The following is a 19,033-nucleotide window of genomic DNA, read 5'->3' as shown; positions in this document are numbered from 1 at the left end:
CATGAATAATAGATTGCTGCTACTTGTTACAACAATGACTGATAAATACTCTCCCTTAAAATCTTCCAAAAGGTCATCACTGCTCCTGAAAATGCTTATTTTTTGATAAAATGGCAGATTGTGGAGAAAAGCTCTTTTAAAAATGAGAAAAAAGAATGATTACATGGTGAATAGTCCATTTTGGTTTTGAATAAGCCCAAAGAAGATATTTCAGTCAAAAGACCTTGATTATATTTTGGTTACAGAAGCAAGTTTTGGTCTAAAATTGTGCATTTATGTGGTGACTCCTAGTAAGGAAAAGGAACAGCAGTTTTACAGGAATTATGGCATGTAACTTAAAATTATTAATGACTAGAATGATGATTAAAGAGGCCTGACTCTGAAGGATGAGGTGCTCAGCAATTATTAGTGAAAAAAAAAATCAGGCCAATTCATGGCCTGTCAGTTTGACATTCAGATCCTCTTACCACCCACATCACCCCACAAACTCACCCCAAATTATTTTAACTGGCTTAAGAATTCTTGGCTTGGTGTTGTATAAGTAAATACATACCAGAATTGTCTTTTGAGCTCTAGTTAATCTCGAAAGTGCTTTGTTTTGTTTTAAATAACATTGGCCACTGAACACAGTTTCTGGTCCACCATCTAGCACAGAGAATTTCAGAAGATTCTTAAACTAATCTTCTGCAAAGATTAAAATCTCACTTACCCAATTGCCTTTGAGTTCACTTTGATTCATAGATCTTTCCTGAAGGAGTTTTCATTTTTAGTCACTCAAGTCACTACTAAGGGCATGGGACTCTCAAATGCACATTCAGAAGTTGCCATATTCTAATTCCCAGGTAATAAATAAAAGAAGGGGGCTGGAAAACTGCAGGGTATGAGGCAATGGAATTGGCAAAGACCAAACACTAAAACCAAGCTACAGGTGGAATATCAAAAAGATGCCAGAGGAGAAAAACCAAAAGTTTAAGTTTAATTTTCAGTCACATCTGATGTGGCTGTGATCACCAGAAGTACATCTGTTTTAATGGAAAAACCACCAAAACCAACCTCCTTGGCTTCTTCCAGTTAGTTCATTGGTTCAGATCAACAACAACCCACAAAGAGGGATTCTTCACTAGATGTTCTGAACATCAGCTAGGATAAAAATTCAGCCTTGAAGAGAAGGCTTTGAGGAGACTTCACTACCATGTTCCAGTACTTAAAGGGTGGCTACCAGGAAGATGGGGACTCCCTATTTACAAGGAGTCAGATAGAAAAGACAAGGGGTCATGGGCACAAGTTGCTCCTGGGGAGGTTCCAACTGGACACAAGAGGTAAATTTATCACCATGAGGACAGTCAAACCAGATGGTCCTTGAGGTCCTTTCCAACCTGGCTTTCTAGGATTCTATGAAATTCCTTAAAGAGCCATTTAGAGGAACAATATCAGACTGGACAACTTTAGATGAGTATTTTTTTGCTAGAAAAATGTCCCACCTATTTCCCCTTTATCAATTTGCTGGGCTGCATACTTATTTCCTAACTACAGGTTCTCTCCCTATGCTTATAAAACACTTTGTTCAGCTTTGTGGATGTTTCTGAGATAGAGCTGCTACTCCTCACTAAAAAGAAAAAGATAGCATAGGAATAATACAAAAAAGCTGGAAGTTATTGAATTGTTAAGCTTCTTAATCTTCAGAAGAAAACCCAACAAGTTACAGTTAAGGATTTTCCTTGGGTTTAATCTCATCAATATATTTTGCTTCTAATCCCTGATTTGATCAAAATAGTTAAAAACAAAGATAAATCTATCAGTGTATTTAAGAACAGGCTTGATTAATTTTTAAAATATGGCTATCTACATTTAGGGAGAGGAATATTTTGTTAAGGACAATGACTGTGTTACTGATGGTGGAAACACATGTTACTAAGGAAGCAGAGGGAGTGAAACAACTCATATCAAAGCCATCTCAACTTATACCTGTTTCAGCTCTTTTGCTTCTTCCTGGGAGATCTTCTCTTGCTTCTGCAGCTGAACCTCATCACTGTCCATCCCTTCTCTGCTTCCCACTGGAGAGCTGGGCTGCACCACTCCTCCCAGAAGTCCTGTGGCTGGAAGAGAAATTCCCATGGTCAGACTTCCATCTCCTGTACCAACAGGGGGGACTAGTGCTGGTTTAAAACTGCGTGACCTCTGCTTTGCTCCACAGTACTTTGTGAGGGGACAAGCACACTCAGAGAAGCCTACCCCAACCTTGCCTGTTAAGCCATGTTCCTCTGGAAAGGATTTAAGCTGTATTTTGTACAATACCTAACCTGGAAGTGACCAGGTTGCTGACAGATGACATTATTAAAGGCAGCATTTGAAGAATGGGTTTGTTTTGGGCTGTGGGGATTCATCTGAACAGCAGCAACACACTCCCAATCACACATACGATAATTCTCCACCTGCTGCTTCTTCTCTCTTCAGTCTTTTTAATTAAAGATTTTGAAAGTGATGTATCAGGGACAGAGCCCTGGGATCAACTTAGCAAACCCCTGCAAGAGAAGGGAAACACTGACAGCCACCCCCAGCTAAGCAGCATGGATGCAATCCCTTGTGTAACATGCCACCTGTCCTTTATTTAAAGCATCAGCTCTTATTGCAGTATCTGATGCTACCCAGTAGGGTAGCAGGGCTGTGCTACAAGGAAAGGTTGTTATTTCTGATGCAGATGGGTGCTAAACACCCTAGACACACATCTTGGCACCTAGAGGTGCTTCAGTCATCTCCAAAGCTCTCCCACTTAAAGAGGTACCCAGAAGGAAGCTAACTCTGCTGCTGCCACTTGTCAGCACATGGTATGACCCAGCACAGGACAACAGCAGCAGTTCTTCTGTGCATCAGGACTGGAAGCCTGTCAGATGCCAGAGCTCACTGCCAGCTCCAAGAGTTGGTGCCCAGCTGGCTGGCCAACAGACAGGGTACACCCAACCTCTTTGGATAGCATTACCTCCCTGTGAAAAGGGAGACAAAAGCTAAACCAAAAGTACCAAACCCTAAATCCCTCTCAAGTAATTACTTGCAAACTCATAATCCCTGGAATTATTTGGTTATCAGCCTGAGAGTCACTGGACTCAGGCACCATCCAGATTTAAGACAAGCAAGTCATTCACTGTGCTAGTGTTACCCTGGGCAAATGTTCCTTGTTTTCAGAGGGGTTAAGAACCAGGCACTGAAAAATGCTGCTTATGGTAAATTACTGTCCTGGTCTCCCTCAGAACACAAAGTCAGGAGGGAATGACAGACCTTCCTATGGCAAGACAAGATTCTTTGTGTTTCTTATCAGCTGAGTGTCACCATCTGCTAATTATTTCATTAAAAACAAGAAATCTATCCATTTCACTCCATTAAATCTTGCTGATGACAGTAACAGGAGGGGAACATGACCAAGGTGCACAGAAAGAATGAGATGAGGAAGGAGATCTGGCCTTTCCCAGGAATTTTCTGGTTTCAAAAACAAAAAACAAAGGGAGAGAATTGAATGGAAAGGCAGAAACATGTAAAAAAGTTATTCTGTTTCATTTGTGTGACACCCAGTTGGACTGTGAGACCTGCTGTCACCATGTGAGGACAAGAAGCTACCAAACCTCTGAACAAAGTACTGGAAACTCATAATAACAACACTTGGTCACAAGGGTAAGAAGGAAAAACTCAGCAGCCTCAAAAGGGCTAAAAACTTGTGTCTTCAGCTACAGGATAGACACAGCACTGCCCTAGCTTGTGACACAGCAGATGCACTCTAGGATTTCTTACACTTTTTAATTCTGGGTGGATGTTATGAGCCATTATTGAGGACACTGTTGGCCAGCAGGTTATGGGAGGTGATTCGCCCCCTTTACTCGGCTCTCGTGAGACCCCAGCTGGAGCACTGTGTCCAGCTCTGGAGCCCCCAAAATAAGGAAGACATGGAGCTCCTACAGGAAGTCCAGAGGAGGCCACAAAGATGACCTGAGGGCTGGAGCAGCTCTGCTCTGGAGACAGGCTGGGAGAGTTAGGGGTGTTCAGCCTGAAGAGAAGGCTCCAGGGAGACCTTAGAGCATATTCCAGTGCCTGAAGGGGCTCCAGGAAAGCTGGGGAGGGGCTTGGGACAAGGGATTGTATTGAGAGAACAAGAAGTAATGGATCAAAAATGAAAGAGGGGAAATTTGGTTAGACATTAGGAGGAAATTCTTTAGTGTGGGGGTGGTGAGACACTGGAACAGGTTGCCTAGGGAAGCTGTGGAAGTCCCATCTTTGGAAGTGTTCAAAAAAACTGGATGGGGCCCTGAGCAGCCTGCTCTAGTGGGAGGTGTCCCTGCCCATGCAGGGTGGTTGGAACTAGATGATCTTTAAGGTGCATTCAAACCCAAACCATTCTAGGATTCTATGACTGACCCAGCCCAGAAGAACTTCTGTTGCACAACAATCCTCACTGCTCTGTCCTGAGCATTCATATACCCATGCAGTTTGGTCCAAAAAAAGTACAGTCAGAAAAGACACGCAAAGCAGCTAAAAATACTTTCAGATAATCTGGTGAGTATAAAACTCTTCACAAATTCCTCTTCTAGCTGGAATCAAGCCAAAACTCTTAGGAAACATGTGGGTTTTTTTTTTTGTACCTTAGAGCATATTCCAGTGCCTGAAGGGGCTCCAGGAAAGCTGGGGAGGGGCTTGGGACAAGGGATTGTATTGAGAGAACAAGAAGTAATGGATCAAAAATGAAAGAGGGGAAATTTGGTTAGACATTAGGAGGAAATTCTTTAGTGTGGGGGTGGTGAGACACTGGAACAGGTTGCCTAGGGAAGCTGTGGAAGTCCCATCTTTGGAAGTGTTCAAAAAAACTGGATGGGGCCCTGAGCAGCCTGCTCTAGTGGGAGGTGTCCCTGCCCATGCAGGGTGGTTGGAACTAGATGATCTTTAAGGTGCATTCAAACCCAAACCATTCTAGGATTCTATGACTGACCCAGCCCAGAAGAACTTCTGTTGCACAACAATCCTCACTGCTCTGTCCTGAGCATTCATATACCCATGCAGTTTGGTCCAAAAAAAGTACAGTCAGAAAAGACACGCAAAGCAGCTAAAAATACTTTCAGATAATCTGGTGAGTATAAAACTCTTCACAAATTCCTCTTCTAGCTGGAATCAAGCCAAAACTCTTAGGAAACATGTGGGTTTTTTTTTTTGTATTTACTTATATAAATGTGTAATGTGCACAACTTTGAGGCAGGAGCAGGATAAACAGACAGGATCCAGATGACACTGTGAGAGTTGTGGAGATGTTCATGTTTCTGAGCTGCACCACCGAGGGAGTCTGCAGAAACAGATGTACCTCTGCTGCAAGAATATTCCTCCTCTAAGTCCTTGAATCAACACTCACTATCTGAAAATATATGCATGTGTTTTATGTGTACACAGAGGCAACCATGCCTGACACAGGCTTTTTTCTCCCCTGCTTTTAGGGAAGGAAAAAAATAAACACATTAAAACAAAAATAAAAATCAGTATTTCCAGCATGTGAGCAGCCATGGAAAAACCAGAGGTTAAAACACAGTCCGTGAGTGCCACCTTGTGACAGGAGACAGACGGTGACAGCCTCCAGGGAAGGAACAAACAAGGGTTTTGGTGGAGCTGGAGAAGTCAGGATTTCCATAACCTCCCGTTTTCTTTACTGACATTTCCAAATTAAACAGCCAAAATGCAGGTGGGGGTAGGAGAGCAATATCCTTGACTCACTGACTCAGATGCAAACAGAGCAGAGCAGTGGGAAATTAAGCACAGTAGGGCTGTATAACCAATTATTTTATGTAACCAGCCTTAAGACCATCAGGAACTGAACACCAATTTGTTGGAATAACTCAGTGCTTAAGAAACCAGCAGGTTGTTTTTCCTCTAAGTTGTTGTGCTGACATTTTAGTGCTAGGTGCCCAGGACTTACTTCCTTAAAAATTAACAAGCTTTTCCAAGCTATGGCCCTTGACAACTCATCAACAAGAGGACACTACCCTCCCCGTTGAAGTCCAGGTTTAGCTTGGTGCACAGAAAGAGGTTCATCTGTTGTTTTATTGTATCGTTTTTCTACTTGTTTTTAAAATACTGGCAGCAAATCCTTCCAGTGTTTTTTTTCTTTTATATTCACAATTAGGAAAACAGGAGTATTCAGGCGTGTTGATAGAAATAAATTGCTAATGGACAAAAATTCACCAGCTCTCCAAATGAATCCAGGGTTGGATTACAAAAACATAAAAACAAAACCCTCCCTGGAATTTTAGAAGTAATAGTAGTAAGGAATGTCATTCTTATTATTGTGAAATGGTTTCAGTCTCCACTGTGCTTTCTTAAAACAAGTGAACTGTTGCATTCAGTCTGAGATGTAAAATCTCCTAAATCCAAACACCTGAACTTCTTTAATATCAAAATGCTGTTTTTTAAGATATAAAATTAACATGATATTTATCCCATGCATTACTTAAAACTTGCTGGATAGGAAATTCAGTTTAAATTTTCTACAATTAACTGAACAACAGGTTCAATATAAATATGCTTCCAGCTCCAAATTGCTGAAGGAAAACCAGCAATGTCAGAGGATTCTGAAGCATGAAGTCAGGAAAGAAGAATGAAATTCTAATAACCCTTCTCCACAGGCACAACACTGAATTGGTGACCAATGGAAAAAGAATGACACTGTAGTTAAAACACAGGCCAGTAGCTGAAACTCAGATTAAGCTAATCCTTTCACTAAATGGTGTGGAGTTAGTGACAACACCAGCTGAGTGCTCAATGTTAAAGAGAACTTGGCATGTTCCAGCTGACAGTCTCCTGAAGGACACTCAGCTTCAGCATCTACAGTTACAGGTTTTGCTAAGGTAGTAGGGAGAAAAGTAAATCCAACCAGACTGACTAAGTGCCAAACACTTCTGTCATCTCTACCTTCTCCCTCTTGACAAGAGAGTCTAGAGTCACCTAGCAGTCATTTCTTGCATTTTATCATCATGGTCTCAGCCTTGGGGCAGGGAGGAGAAGATTTGCCTTGTAAATGTTACACATTATTCTGTGTTTGAAAACCATGTGGCAACTTTTGGTGCTAGAGTTAGTACTTACAGATGGATTGCTTTCTCTGTCACATACCTGCCTGCCAAATGGAGGTCCCCAAATCTACCTGAGGAGACTTCTTGGCACCAACAAATCCAAGAGCATCTTCTAAAAACTGCATCTTCTTGCTAAACTGCATCTCCAGGATGGGGATTGCTTCTGGCATCTTGGCTGACAAGAGCCGGTAGGAGGTGTCAGGCCTCCCAATGAACCTCTGGCGGACACTGATCTCATAGGGTGTGTGGACTCTGATATCATCCACATCCTTCGACTCAAACCGGTGAATGACCTGAGAGTTGCAGTCACTGATTTCCAGGCCAGAAGCAAAAAGTGTGAGTTTTCCTGGCTTGACATTCGAGTCTGTTCTGTGGGTGATAATAACTGGAATTCTAATTATGATTCCTTCCTGGTTCTTCGAATCGGAAACTGTGGCAGTTTCCTTTGGCTTAGTTTCCAATGGTGCTTTCCAGAGCTTGCTGCTAAACGGCCACCAAGAAGGAGATTCCAGCTCAGTCAACAACCTAGCAGAGAAAGGAGAGTGTTAGAAGAGTGAAAGCCAGTAGCAGGGTCGTGCTACCCCATCAGTTCAAAGCAAATTACCACAGGCACCAAGATTTCTTAATACTGAACCCAGCCCCCTGTTATCCCACTCCTCAAACCTACCCATAGCTTACCAGGACCCATCCATTTTAAAATCTAGTTTTTCTTTGTTTGCTCACATGCTGGAAAGCAGGCCTAGAATTTCACTGTTCTGATGGAAGAAACCCAACTTCAGGAGAATTTCACTGTTCTGATGGAAGAAACCCAAATTCCAACTGGATTTACTCAGACCAATTTTCATGCATCTGTTCTTCACCTAACACTGCCTTTCACCTCAGCGTTTCCACTGCCTTTTTCTGCTCCTTTCTACCTCAGCTCCATAGTCTGGTGTTACCACCTTTTGCTTTGCACCCACTCCCAAATTCCTGTTGCCACTTAAAGCACTAAGAGTGGAGGTTGAGGCTGAAAAGCCCAGCAGAGACTGTCACTGGCATCCAGACTCTGTCTCATCATCATGTTGGTCAAGCTCCTGACAGGCCTTCTTGCTGGCAAACTGATGCCTTAGCTTAAAGGCAACCTTTGTGGAGGAATTAAGCAACTGCTCTCCAGGAAGACAACTGAATAGCCAGAACTAACAGTGGAAGCCAAGCCCATATTTCTAAGTTTACCAGTTGCAGGCAAGAGGATGCAGCACACTGTTAGGAAGACTCAATGATATGATTCTTCTGTTCTTTTTTCTATCAGAATAGCCCATGCCCTTGCCTGGGGTCCTCCCCCAAGAACGGATCATGTTCACAGATCTCCTTGGGTCTAAGCCTCTCTAGACTGGTCCCAAATTAAAAAAAGGAATGAAAGAAAGGTGGTGGGTTTGATTTGATGTTCCATGTGCTGTGCTGTCTGTCTGCTAGAATCCCCCTCCAGGTTTAGACAGGAGGTAGAGGCAGAGACACAGTCAGCACCTTTCTCCCACTCTCCTCTCACCCCCTGCCCATCACCCAAACCCACCTCCCTGGCAGAGGATCCTGTATTTCAGGATGACTCAGCCTCAGTGGCTGAAATTTTGGGGTCAACTACATCTCCTTGCACAGCCAACAGTAACTTCATATCTGAACAGACAACTCACGGGGGACCTCATAGTGACTTTCCAATCCCTGAAAGGGGCCTATATAAAGGCTGGGGAAGAGCTGTTCACAAGGACATGTAACAATAGGACAAGGGGTCATGGTTTCAGGCTAGAAAAGGAAAGACTTAGGTTGGACATTGGGAAAAAGTTCCTTACTATGAGGCTGGTGAATCACTGGAACAGGTTGCCTAGAGAGGTTGTGGAGGTCCCATCCCTGGAGACATTCAAGGTCAGGCTTTATGGGGCTCTGAGCAATCTGTTCCAGTGCAAGATGTCCCTGCTTATTGTAGGGGGGTTTGACTAGATGACCTTTAGAGGTCCCTTCCAACCCAATACAGTCTATGATCTGTATCTGCCCCCTCCCACAGTGTAACCAACCACCTCCTCTCTCACTGACCAGCAGACTCCAGTGCCCACTTCTCACCTGAGCAGAAGTGGCTCATCTCCAGTTGCAGGCAGGCATAAGAAGATGCAACTCAAGTCAACTGCTCAACCAACCCTACTCAGTCCCCACTGGAAAACATCCCACAAACCAAAGCAGCCTGTGGGCCAACAGCTTGACCAGGAGGTTTTAAATGCAGGTTTCACAGCCCACCCATCAGACACTGAGCAGAACAGGAAAAAGACCTCTGGAGGCACAAGGGCTTCTCAATTAACTAACAGGAGGGAAGAGGGTCCCTTTAAACCACACAAATAAAAAAAATCAAGAAATTCAGATCAGAATTGTGTGTGTGTGCCCTGCCCCATAAACACTTCAAAGACTATCGAGTGATGAAGCATGTGCCACTGCCATGGCAGTTGTAGTGGATGCTCCTCATGAAGCCAGACCACATGGAACAAAATATTTAAGGAAACACTGTCATCTTACAAATGCTACCAAAGACTATTTACTGACTTAAACCTTAGAGATGCAAGCCTTAAAAGATCCAACTAAACAGTACTACTGCTTCATTGCTGTTTTGGAGACAGCTTGATTTAATTTGCTTTTAAGTTTACTCCAGGAAGGTTCTGCCTGATAAAATATGCATCACAGCAGTGCTGCTCTCAAGAGACTTTGTGTAATGATTTATTTTCCATGAGAGAATCAGAGTGTGTCTACAGAAGACCTTGCAACTTAAAAATCCTATTTAAGTTGGCTGCAGACATAGTCTAATCTGCAAGAGGAAGCTCTAACTGAACACGCTTTGTTTACCAGCCATCAAAGTTCTCCACCAGCTTCAAAACAAGCCTAGTTAAAGAAATTCATCTGCTAAGAAAAGCAGAAAGAGTCATACTGGGAGTCAAACACTGCATTCATGGATAGCAGAGGCAGAATGAATTGTTCCAAGAATCTAATCCCAAGTAAAGCATGAACATTTCTGATATTTATGGAGATAGCATGCAAGATGAGAAATGGGTCTGGAGCTCTCCACTGCCCTCTGAGAATGTTGTGACACTCCTTAAAAAAAAAACAAAAACAGAGACAGACCAAGGGAGATGTAACAGAAAGTTCTACAATAAGAGAACATGAAATGGCACAGTGGTGCAAATTTGGGGCTGAATTCTGAAGCTATGGTGTTCGACTTAAGTTCAACACAGGGAATGACTGAAAAAGCTTTGCTAGTACACACCATCTTCCCAATGGAGAGCCATGCTCTAACCTACCTGCTGCAACTCAACAGAAACCAATGACCTGATCTCATTTCTACAGAACACAAAGCACATTTTTTTGTCCTTGTGGTGCATGAAAAGAGTTACAAGGTACTTCAGAGCAACAACAGCTTCCGCCTGTCCTAACCTATGAAAACTGATTACATTCCTACTACAGAATCACAGAATGGTTTGACTTGGAAAGGACCTTAAAGATTACCCAGTTCCACCACCCCCTGCCTGGGCAGGGACACCTCCCACTAGATCAGTTTGCTCCAAGCTCCATCCAACCTGGCCTTAAATACTCTAGGGATGGGGCAGCCAACAGCTTCTCTGAGCAGCCTGGGCCAGGGTCTCACCACCCTTACAGCCAAGAATGTCTTCCTAATGTCTAACCTAAATCCCTCTTCCAGTTATGATATATTATTCCTTGTCCTTTCACTACAAGCCCTTATAAAAAGCACCTCCCCACCTTTCCTGAAGCACCTTCAGGTACTGGCAGGTCCCCACAAGTTCCTCCTGAAGCCTTCTCTTCTCCAGGCTGAACAATCCCAACTCTCTCAACCTGTCTTCACAGGAGAGGTGCTGCAGCCCTCTGATCATCTTCATGGCCTCCTCTAGACTTTCTCCAGGAGCTCCATGTCCTTCTTAATGGGTCCCTTCATCACATTCACCATGAGAAAAGCATGTGTGTTCACTTACTGAAAAGCAGCTGCAATGTGACAAGTCCAAACCTCCGTTTACACTGTGGTAACTTATTCTGGATATCTTCAAGCCTTAATTTTTATAATTTTATCCCTTCACCCAGCTCCTCCCCTTTTTCCCCAGGGACTGACATCCTGGCTGTGCAACGTCTGATTTACCACCAGGATTTTTCTGCTTCACAGCCCTCACAAAGGCTCCAGCCAACTTCTCTGGCCTTCCACTGAGGGATCTCCCCTCTATAAACAAACTATACGAGGGGTCCTTATATACAAACGAAAACTTGCAACCAGACTAGCTTGTCCTCTAACAGTAACACATGGAAAAGGAATCAGAGAAAGTGGCTTGCTGTTTATTTTTGGTCTTTGAACATCTGCTAGCACGTCAGACTCAGCTCTGCTTATCTGCACACAGGTCCACTGAATGCAGCTGCAGATACCCAGACATTCACAAGAACAGGATTAATCATCCAAAAAAGCCCACACAAACAGGCAAGATAAAATTAATCTAAGTTTTAAATATATGAAGGCAGATAAAGGAGCCTGGTTCTTTTTATGAAAGACACCCCATCAAACTGGTTTTGCTCATATAACCTGAGACTGAAGGGGGCCTTCAGAAAAGCTGGGGAGGGACTTTTTTATGAGGGCTTGTAGTGAAAGGACAAGAGGAAATGGTTTTGAACTGAAAGAGGGGAGATTTAGGCTAGACATTAGGAGGAAATTCTTTAGTGTGAGGGTGGTGAGACCCTGGAACAGGCTGCCCAGAGAAGCTGTGGAAGCTCCATCCCTGGCAGTGTTGAAGGGCAGGCTGGATGGGGCTTGGAGCAGCCTGATTTAGTGGGGGGTGTCCCTGCCCCTGTAGGGGGGTTGGAACTAAATGATCTTTAAGGTCCCTTCCAACTCTAACCATTATATGATTCTATGAACTAGAAGACACAAAAGTTTGTTACCCAAGTTTCATTCTGCACAAAACCTGCACAACAGTCCTGCATGATATTACCCATGTAGATACTTCCCATCAAGCTCCTAAAGAAAGCAAGAATCCAAGAGCCTTAACAGACATTAGCACATTTATATGTGTTACAAGTCTGAATTACCTAATATGTAGCAATCAAATGAGCTTCAATCACTTTCTTCCCCACACTGGTTAGGGACATGAAGAAAGATGTCACCAGTTTAAGAGAAAACTTAGGGCAGGGGGGAAGTAGCTTTATGAGGGAAAAAATCCACACAAACTATGACAGAAAAGTGTTAGAACTCGAAAAGCACAGTGCAATTAAACACAGTTTTGCTAATGGCTTCTGGGCTGTGTTTTAGCCTGTAAGTAAGTTGGCCAAACTCTTCATATCGTAGATAAAAAGGAATCTCAGCTAACATTTGGTCACTGCTCCCCTTTATTTTTCCATTTTTAAATCAAAGCATCCAGCTCCATAGCCTCAGGAGGACAAATAATACCTCCCAGTGCATTTTAACCCAAAACAGAACTCTCTTCCAAAAACAATGAGCAGGTATTTATTTTCCTACTCATTGTTTATTGCTACAGAACTCTCAGAGCTATTGCTGAAGCTTTCAGTTATCTTGGCTTTTCATTAAAGAGGATGGAGAATATCACCAGAATCATTGTGAAACCAACACTTTCTTTTAGACATGATATCCATCTAAAAACAGGTGCTTCTTCCAAAAACAACTAGTTTGAACTTTATTGTGCTGGTCTCCTCATGCAGGTGTCAGAGCTTCCACAAAGACACTCAGAGCTACATGACAATACTACCCTTAGCCTTGCTGTCCCTTTTGGACTGCTATCAAGCCCAACTTGCAGCACAGAAAATAGAAAAGAATGTTTCATTTTGAATGTTAATCATTAAAAAGTAACTTCAGAATGTTCTGATTAAAGCACCAAGCTTTTACTATTCATATGAGTTCTGCAACAGCTCAAGTTCAGGAAAGTCTCAAATGTGCTCCAAATCTTTTATTTCAGCCACCTAAAGGCAGCACTTGGTGGCTATTTTTTTTTTTAATCCAGTGGTTCAAGTGCCTGACTGAGCCTAGTCCAGTCTCTCCTCTTCTTGCATTACCACACTCTGCAGATGAAGCTCAGCAGTTCAGTGTTGCTCAACTGGAGCAACAAAAAGGATAGGGACAAGCTGGAGAGGGTTCAAAGAAGGGCCCCAAGGATGATGAGTGGAGGACCTGCCACATGAGGAGAGGCTGAGAAAACTGGGTTTGTTCAGCCTGGAGAAGAGAAGGCTTCAGGGAGACCTTATTAACATGTTCCAGTACATAAGGGGTGGCTACCAAGAAGATGGAAACTCCCTGTTTACAAGGAGTCAGATGGAAAAGACAAGGGGACATGGGCACAAGTTGCTCCTGGGGAGATTCCAATTGGACACAGGAGGTAAATTTTTCACCATGAGGACAGTCAAACATTGGAATAGTCTCCCAAGGGAAGTGGTAGATTCCCCACACTGGACAGCTGCAAGTCTCAGCTTGACAGGGTGCTGAGCCATCTCATATATCAGCTATTGTAGTACCTAGAGAAGTTGGACCAGATGATCCTTGAGGTTCTTTCCAACCTGGCATTCTATGAGCCTTGCTGATTTTTTTCCTCCAAATGTATTTATTGGCAGGGACTATTCCATGCAAGGTTAAAAGCAGCTTTAGAGCACAAATAAGGAGCACTGTTCTACAACCATTTCCCTGACTACATCAGCACCACAGAGCAAACAGTCTGTGATGTGTGTAGTTGGGAAGTAAGTACTTGTGAAGCAAAGGGTAAAAATAAAGCCTTCAACTACATGCACTTGGTATGTAAATAGGCAGCCTGAAGAGCTGACTTTCACACACAGAGGAAGGAGTACAATCCACATGAACTGAAGATTAATTGGCAGCTAAGTCCTGAAAACTCTGGGAACCTGTCTCCAAGTCAGCAGCCCACCTGCCATATTTAACTTTCCCTTTGAAAAGAACCAGAAAAAACAGAACTGTGGTTGTGTTTGCTGTGGAACAGCAAAACAGGATGGTCCAGGACTGGCAATATTAATCAAAGCCAACTTCCAGTATTTTTCCTTCATGCATATTATAGGGCATCTAATAAAAATATGAATGCCATACTTTGTCCTTCATGCATATTATAGGGCATCTAATAAAAATATGAATGCCATACCTTGTCCTTCAGTGAGGACATTAATTTCCATCTCTTTCCACTAACTAGCTGCACCTTCTCTCAAAACTTCTAGGCTGTTAATACTTTGAAGATCTCTACAATTTCTGCCAGTTGTGGTTAAAACTCACAAGTGTTTGAAAAGTTATTTGAAGGACAGTGGACAGGTATAAACACACAAACAACTTCACCAGGGTGAAAATATGTCACACAGAGAGGAGCACAGAAACATAACAACAACTAAATACACAAAAGACCATCATGGGCTTAAACCTTCAGAGAAAGTCACCAGTTTAGTTTCCTACAGTGAATCTGTTCAGTTTCCTCTGTGAATCTACCTCACAAATCTCAGGTATAAACAATACAATCCTGTAACCACTTCTCAGCTCAGAGGATGTTATAGGTACCTACTTGTCTGCTACATCCATATCCCCTTCAATCTTGTTGAGCCCTTTCATGATGTTATCAAACTGCTCGCCCTGGTAATGCAGCACTTTGGCCGTGTCCTCAAGTCGTTTCTGTGATCCAGTCAACAATCCTGTCAGTTCTTTTCCCTTTGTTGGCTGCAAAGCTGCTGCTTCTGCTCCTGCACCTTGGCTTGACAGCAACTGCTCCCTCCAAAAGTGCTCAAGGATGTTGAATACCACATTTCTGCTGGGTTGCAGAGAACTGAACCAGTGCTTGGTGTTCTTCTCTAAGATGGTAAGGGAGCTGAAGATTAAATTTGAAGATTCCTTCTTGATCTCACTAATACTGGAAAGATGGAAGTTGACCAAAAGCTCCCTAGTCTTGTCAGCTGTAAACTTGATGGCAACAGGAGTCAGTGAGAGTCTGCCAGAGACCCATTGTTTGCTGGTGTCCAAGTAGTAAGAACAAGGCCAGCTATGGATACGTATGTCTTCGTTCATCAGCTCGCCGTTCAGATCCTCTTCAAGAGCAATGCTCTCAAAGCCAGAAGGAGAAACTAGAATAAAAGGGAGAGAAAGAGGGAAAAAAAAACCACAAAAGAGGAACAATCCTTAGCAACATACAAAACCAGACATTAAAATACACTCAAAAATAATCCCATCCACAGCTGGTTTCCAGTACTTTCACTGTAACATTTCAGGTGTGTATCTAACAGAGATTGGGAAATAGCTGTAGGTGGGTTTCAAAATGTGGTAACTATTTCTAACCATCAAATATTTCCTTCAGAAAGGCATTGTCCTCCACTCTATAATAGTGCTGCCTCCCCTTTTTATAATGTTCTCATCATGTTCCAGCAAGTCATTTACAACAGCATAAACCTGAAATGACTACTAATCTCCTGGATATTTAGTTAACACCTATGCTGTTCTGGACAGGGGAGGTGCTTTATAATTAGATTAGTTTACATGAATATGTCCATAGTTGGTTGTTGGTGTTTTTTTGGAGGGGGAATCTACCAAAAACAGAACCATAAAAAAAATTATACTAACTTTTCTGAGTCTTTCACACACCCTTCTTAACTGGAAAGTGATCATATGAAAATGTTGCCATTCCCCACCTCATCATCAGAAGCAGCTTCCCACAGACCAACAGGTACTCAAGAAAATACAGATCGACAACAACCACAACAAACTGGTCTTTCTCCTTCCACCTTGATATCTCAACATTCAGATACATTAAAAACACAACCAAAATGTCTATCCAACGTATTCAACAGCACAGGTGAAAGCAAAACCACTACTGCCCAGAAATCACAATCACTGAAGAGCAGAAACACCCAACCACAAATGGATAAATATTGTCCAGAAATCATCACTATCTCAGAGCATCACTCTTGGTCTCAGCAGACTTGAAAAATTACCTACCTGATAAAACCCAAGTAGATAGCAGAATTTGTGGTAGAACAATGTAGCCAAAATAAACTCATAGTATTTGTTACAAGAAATATACAATGTAGCTGAGTTGGTAGCAAAGATGTTGGGAAATAGGAGTTTGGGAAGAACTGGAAACAATTCAGCAGTGCTTCTAGGAAAATCCTTAGTGACCCAGGTGGAAGTTAAGATTAAAAAGATGCCATGGAGGTGCTGAAGTGGTGCTGCTGGCCTGGTATGCAGAGCAACTCCTCCCTCATGACAGCAGAGCAAGCTGCAGCAGAACTGGCAGAGGCTCAGAAGAGCCAGCAGAGCTGACTGCTCACTCAGAATGAAGGGACACACCATTCAGGGCACTGATGATTTCATGGCACCTCAGTCACAGGATGTGTTTTCCTGAGATCCCACGATGCTATTGGATGACATAATATTAAACCTACAAGGCTTGCTCACTGGTCTCAGGAATCCCAGCAAGGAAACCTGGAGCTGTCACATGTCTCCAGCCTGACTTGCTTACATCAACAATCCCAATTTTTGGAACTGTAAATGAAATGAAATTTATCTGAGTGGCATCTCTCCATACTTCCGAAGAGGCTTCTTGTAACCAAGGGTCAGACTGTTTCCTGTAACATCTCCTTCATAACATGACAGCTTGGAGCATGAAGATCAATTCCATTCCCACATTAATCTGTGTAATGGTGATTTCATTACTCACATATTCATTATCTTCTCAAAGCCTTTGATGTATCATAGCTCAATTTACAGATTAGTACCATAAAACTATCTCAAGGTGTTCTGCTACTTGGATAGTACAATCAATGGTACAAACTCCATGACAGCATCCCCAGGTAGGTTGGCACTTTCACTAATTGCACCTTTTGACTTCAGTACAACCTGTTCCCTTTAAGGAAACCAAGAGGAATCTTAATGCAAATTAAAAAAAGCTAACAGTCCTTTCTCAGGTAGCACTGGTGTGAATTCCTACTGCACATGAAGATCTCCCAGTGCCTTCAGACTGCTACATCATTAATATCCCTTAAATAGAGAACTTTAATCCAGCAACCAGTTCCAATTACTTCTTTCATTAAATGTATTAAAAAGTTCAGTGTAACTAAGACTACTCCTGCTCTGTCATATTCTACAAAAACCTTTACTTTGTTTTTCATACTTTATTTCCTTGTCATCATGAGTTTGTGATGCAAACAGAGCAAAATTAGGCCACAAGTTTACAAAGCAGACAGAGTTTAAAGCGAAAATTCTCAAATCTGTGTAGCCCTAATAAAACTGCAATGCAGTGGGAAATCATCTCTCTGCAGATTATACTGGACAGAGAGAGGCAGAAATAAGTCCACAGAAACTTCATTTAAAGGCAGTAGCCTCAGAAACAACTATCCACAAAACAACTACAAACTCTAGGAAATATTTCTAGCAGCTTTACCAATAGTTTGCTACATAAATTCATCATTTGGAGAAAAAAATTAGAAGCCCTGGTCTTAATTCCCCACCTAGAAAAAGAAGGATGTTTCTCTGATACAACAAGGTTAGATCAGACAAGTCTGATGCAGAGAACTTTTGTGAGTAGCCAATTATTACAATTTCTATTTAGAGGTTATTTTCTTTGTCACACACAAAGAAACAGGGAAAAGAAAAACACTTTTTAATGAGCACTCAAATATGACTGCAAAGAACCAAACATCAGCAGTGGGATTCTGAATCAGGCCTAAGCAGAACAGGGGCTTTTACAGGATATTTTAAGAGGAAAATGTTTCTAATATAGATACAGAGGGATGTGCTGACAAGACCATACTTCTTGCTACTCTAACTGACAACTGGGTCAGTTTAAACAACACAAACCACATTAGTGCTGAAATCAATGACAGCTGAAACAAAATAATGTTCCAGCTTTATTAATCTGGATTTACAAATTACAAATCCAAATTGAGTTTGACTGACACTGCCAAGATACAAAGTAAATAGCAAATGGATGATAACAAAAACAAACATCCTGTATTTACACCCTCAGGCCAAAGCTACTCCTCATAGCCTAAGTATATTGCAGAGGTGACTTAAACCTACTGAAAGCTCCCATCAGATCCAGGAAAAATAAATTAAAATTAACCAGCAGCCTCCCCATTTATCAAAACAGTTGGTCACATTGAGGAATGCAGGAGATCCCAGCCCACCTGACATCCTCCTCCCCCACCCTGCACCAGTCTTTGCTACTTACACTAGAAGTTGCTACTTACACTGATTTTCTGAAAATCTCATCAATACCAGCACAGGGCTCACAACAAGCTGTTGCCCTGAGAAGTCATTTTATAAGTAATGTGTATATATAAATAATGATGAAATGAAGACATGGAAAGATCATAAGCCTTGCAGAAGATCACAAGGGAAAGCTGGAACCTAACACAGGTTTCTCAATGCTTGCTGCTAGGACAGGCACAGAACATAACATCATCTGAAAAACAACTCCCAGACCCTGCTAATAGCAACAGTCACCTTCACCCAGGCTTAGCCTGCGAGGGACACAGAAATTGTAAACAAGCAAATGACTCTAAAAGTTTCATAAAATCTCAGCCTACAGCCTGTTTTCACAAGCTAAGCCTTCCCCAGACTCTTTACAACCACCACCAGCTCCTCACCAAGCCAACATTTTCTCTCAAGCCTGCTGTATAACACGTTAAATCTTAATGTCTGATGCAGTCTCACAAATGTAGCACAAATAAAGACCTTCCTAAACCATATCTCAAGCTCCTTACCTCTCTCTGTGGATGCAGAACTCCCAGACAGCCTTTTGGGGGCTGCTGCCTTTACAGAATTGTCCATCCCTAGGCAGATTTTTTTTTCCTGAGTGTTTCTGTCTCTTCAAAGTCCAAAAGAGCAGGTAAAAAAAGTGGAAGCTAATGCAAAAATCCTATTATGCCTGTTACCACAACGAAAAATA

The 19,033-nt window shown here is 42.3% G+C and overlaps 1 protein-coding gene across 1 annotated transcript in view; it reads right to left on the bottom strand.

Annotated features, from left to right (window-relative positions):
* Positions 1–15,208, bottom strand: part of SNAP47 (synaptosomal-associated protein, 47kDa) — a 25,420-nt gene extending 10,212 nt beyond the window's left edge. The window contains exons 1-3 of the mRNA XM_010003053.1: positions 14,660–15,208; positions 7,132–7,616; positions 1,966–2,096 (exon numbers count right to left, since the gene is read on the bottom strand). Of these exons, the coding sequence (XP_010001355.1) occupies positions 1,966–2,096; positions 7,132–7,616; positions 14,660–15,156 (1,113 nt within the window). The 5' untranslated portion in view covers positions 15,157–15,208. The remainder of the gene's footprint in view (positions 1–1,965; positions 2,097–7,131; positions 7,617–14,659) is intronic.
* Between the last annotated feature and the right edge of the window lie 3,825 nt (positions 15,209–19,033).

Source organism: Chaetura pelagica, unplaced genomic scaffold, assembly GCF_000747805.2.
Source record: "Chaetura pelagica isolate M959 unplaced genomic scaffold, ChaPel_1.0 scaffold87, whole genome shotgun sequence".
Lineage (NCBI taxonomy): Eukaryota > Metazoa > Chordata > Aves > Apodiformes > Apodidae > Chaetura > Chaetura pelagica.
This window is presented reverse-complemented; position numbering and strand designations above follow the sequence as displayed.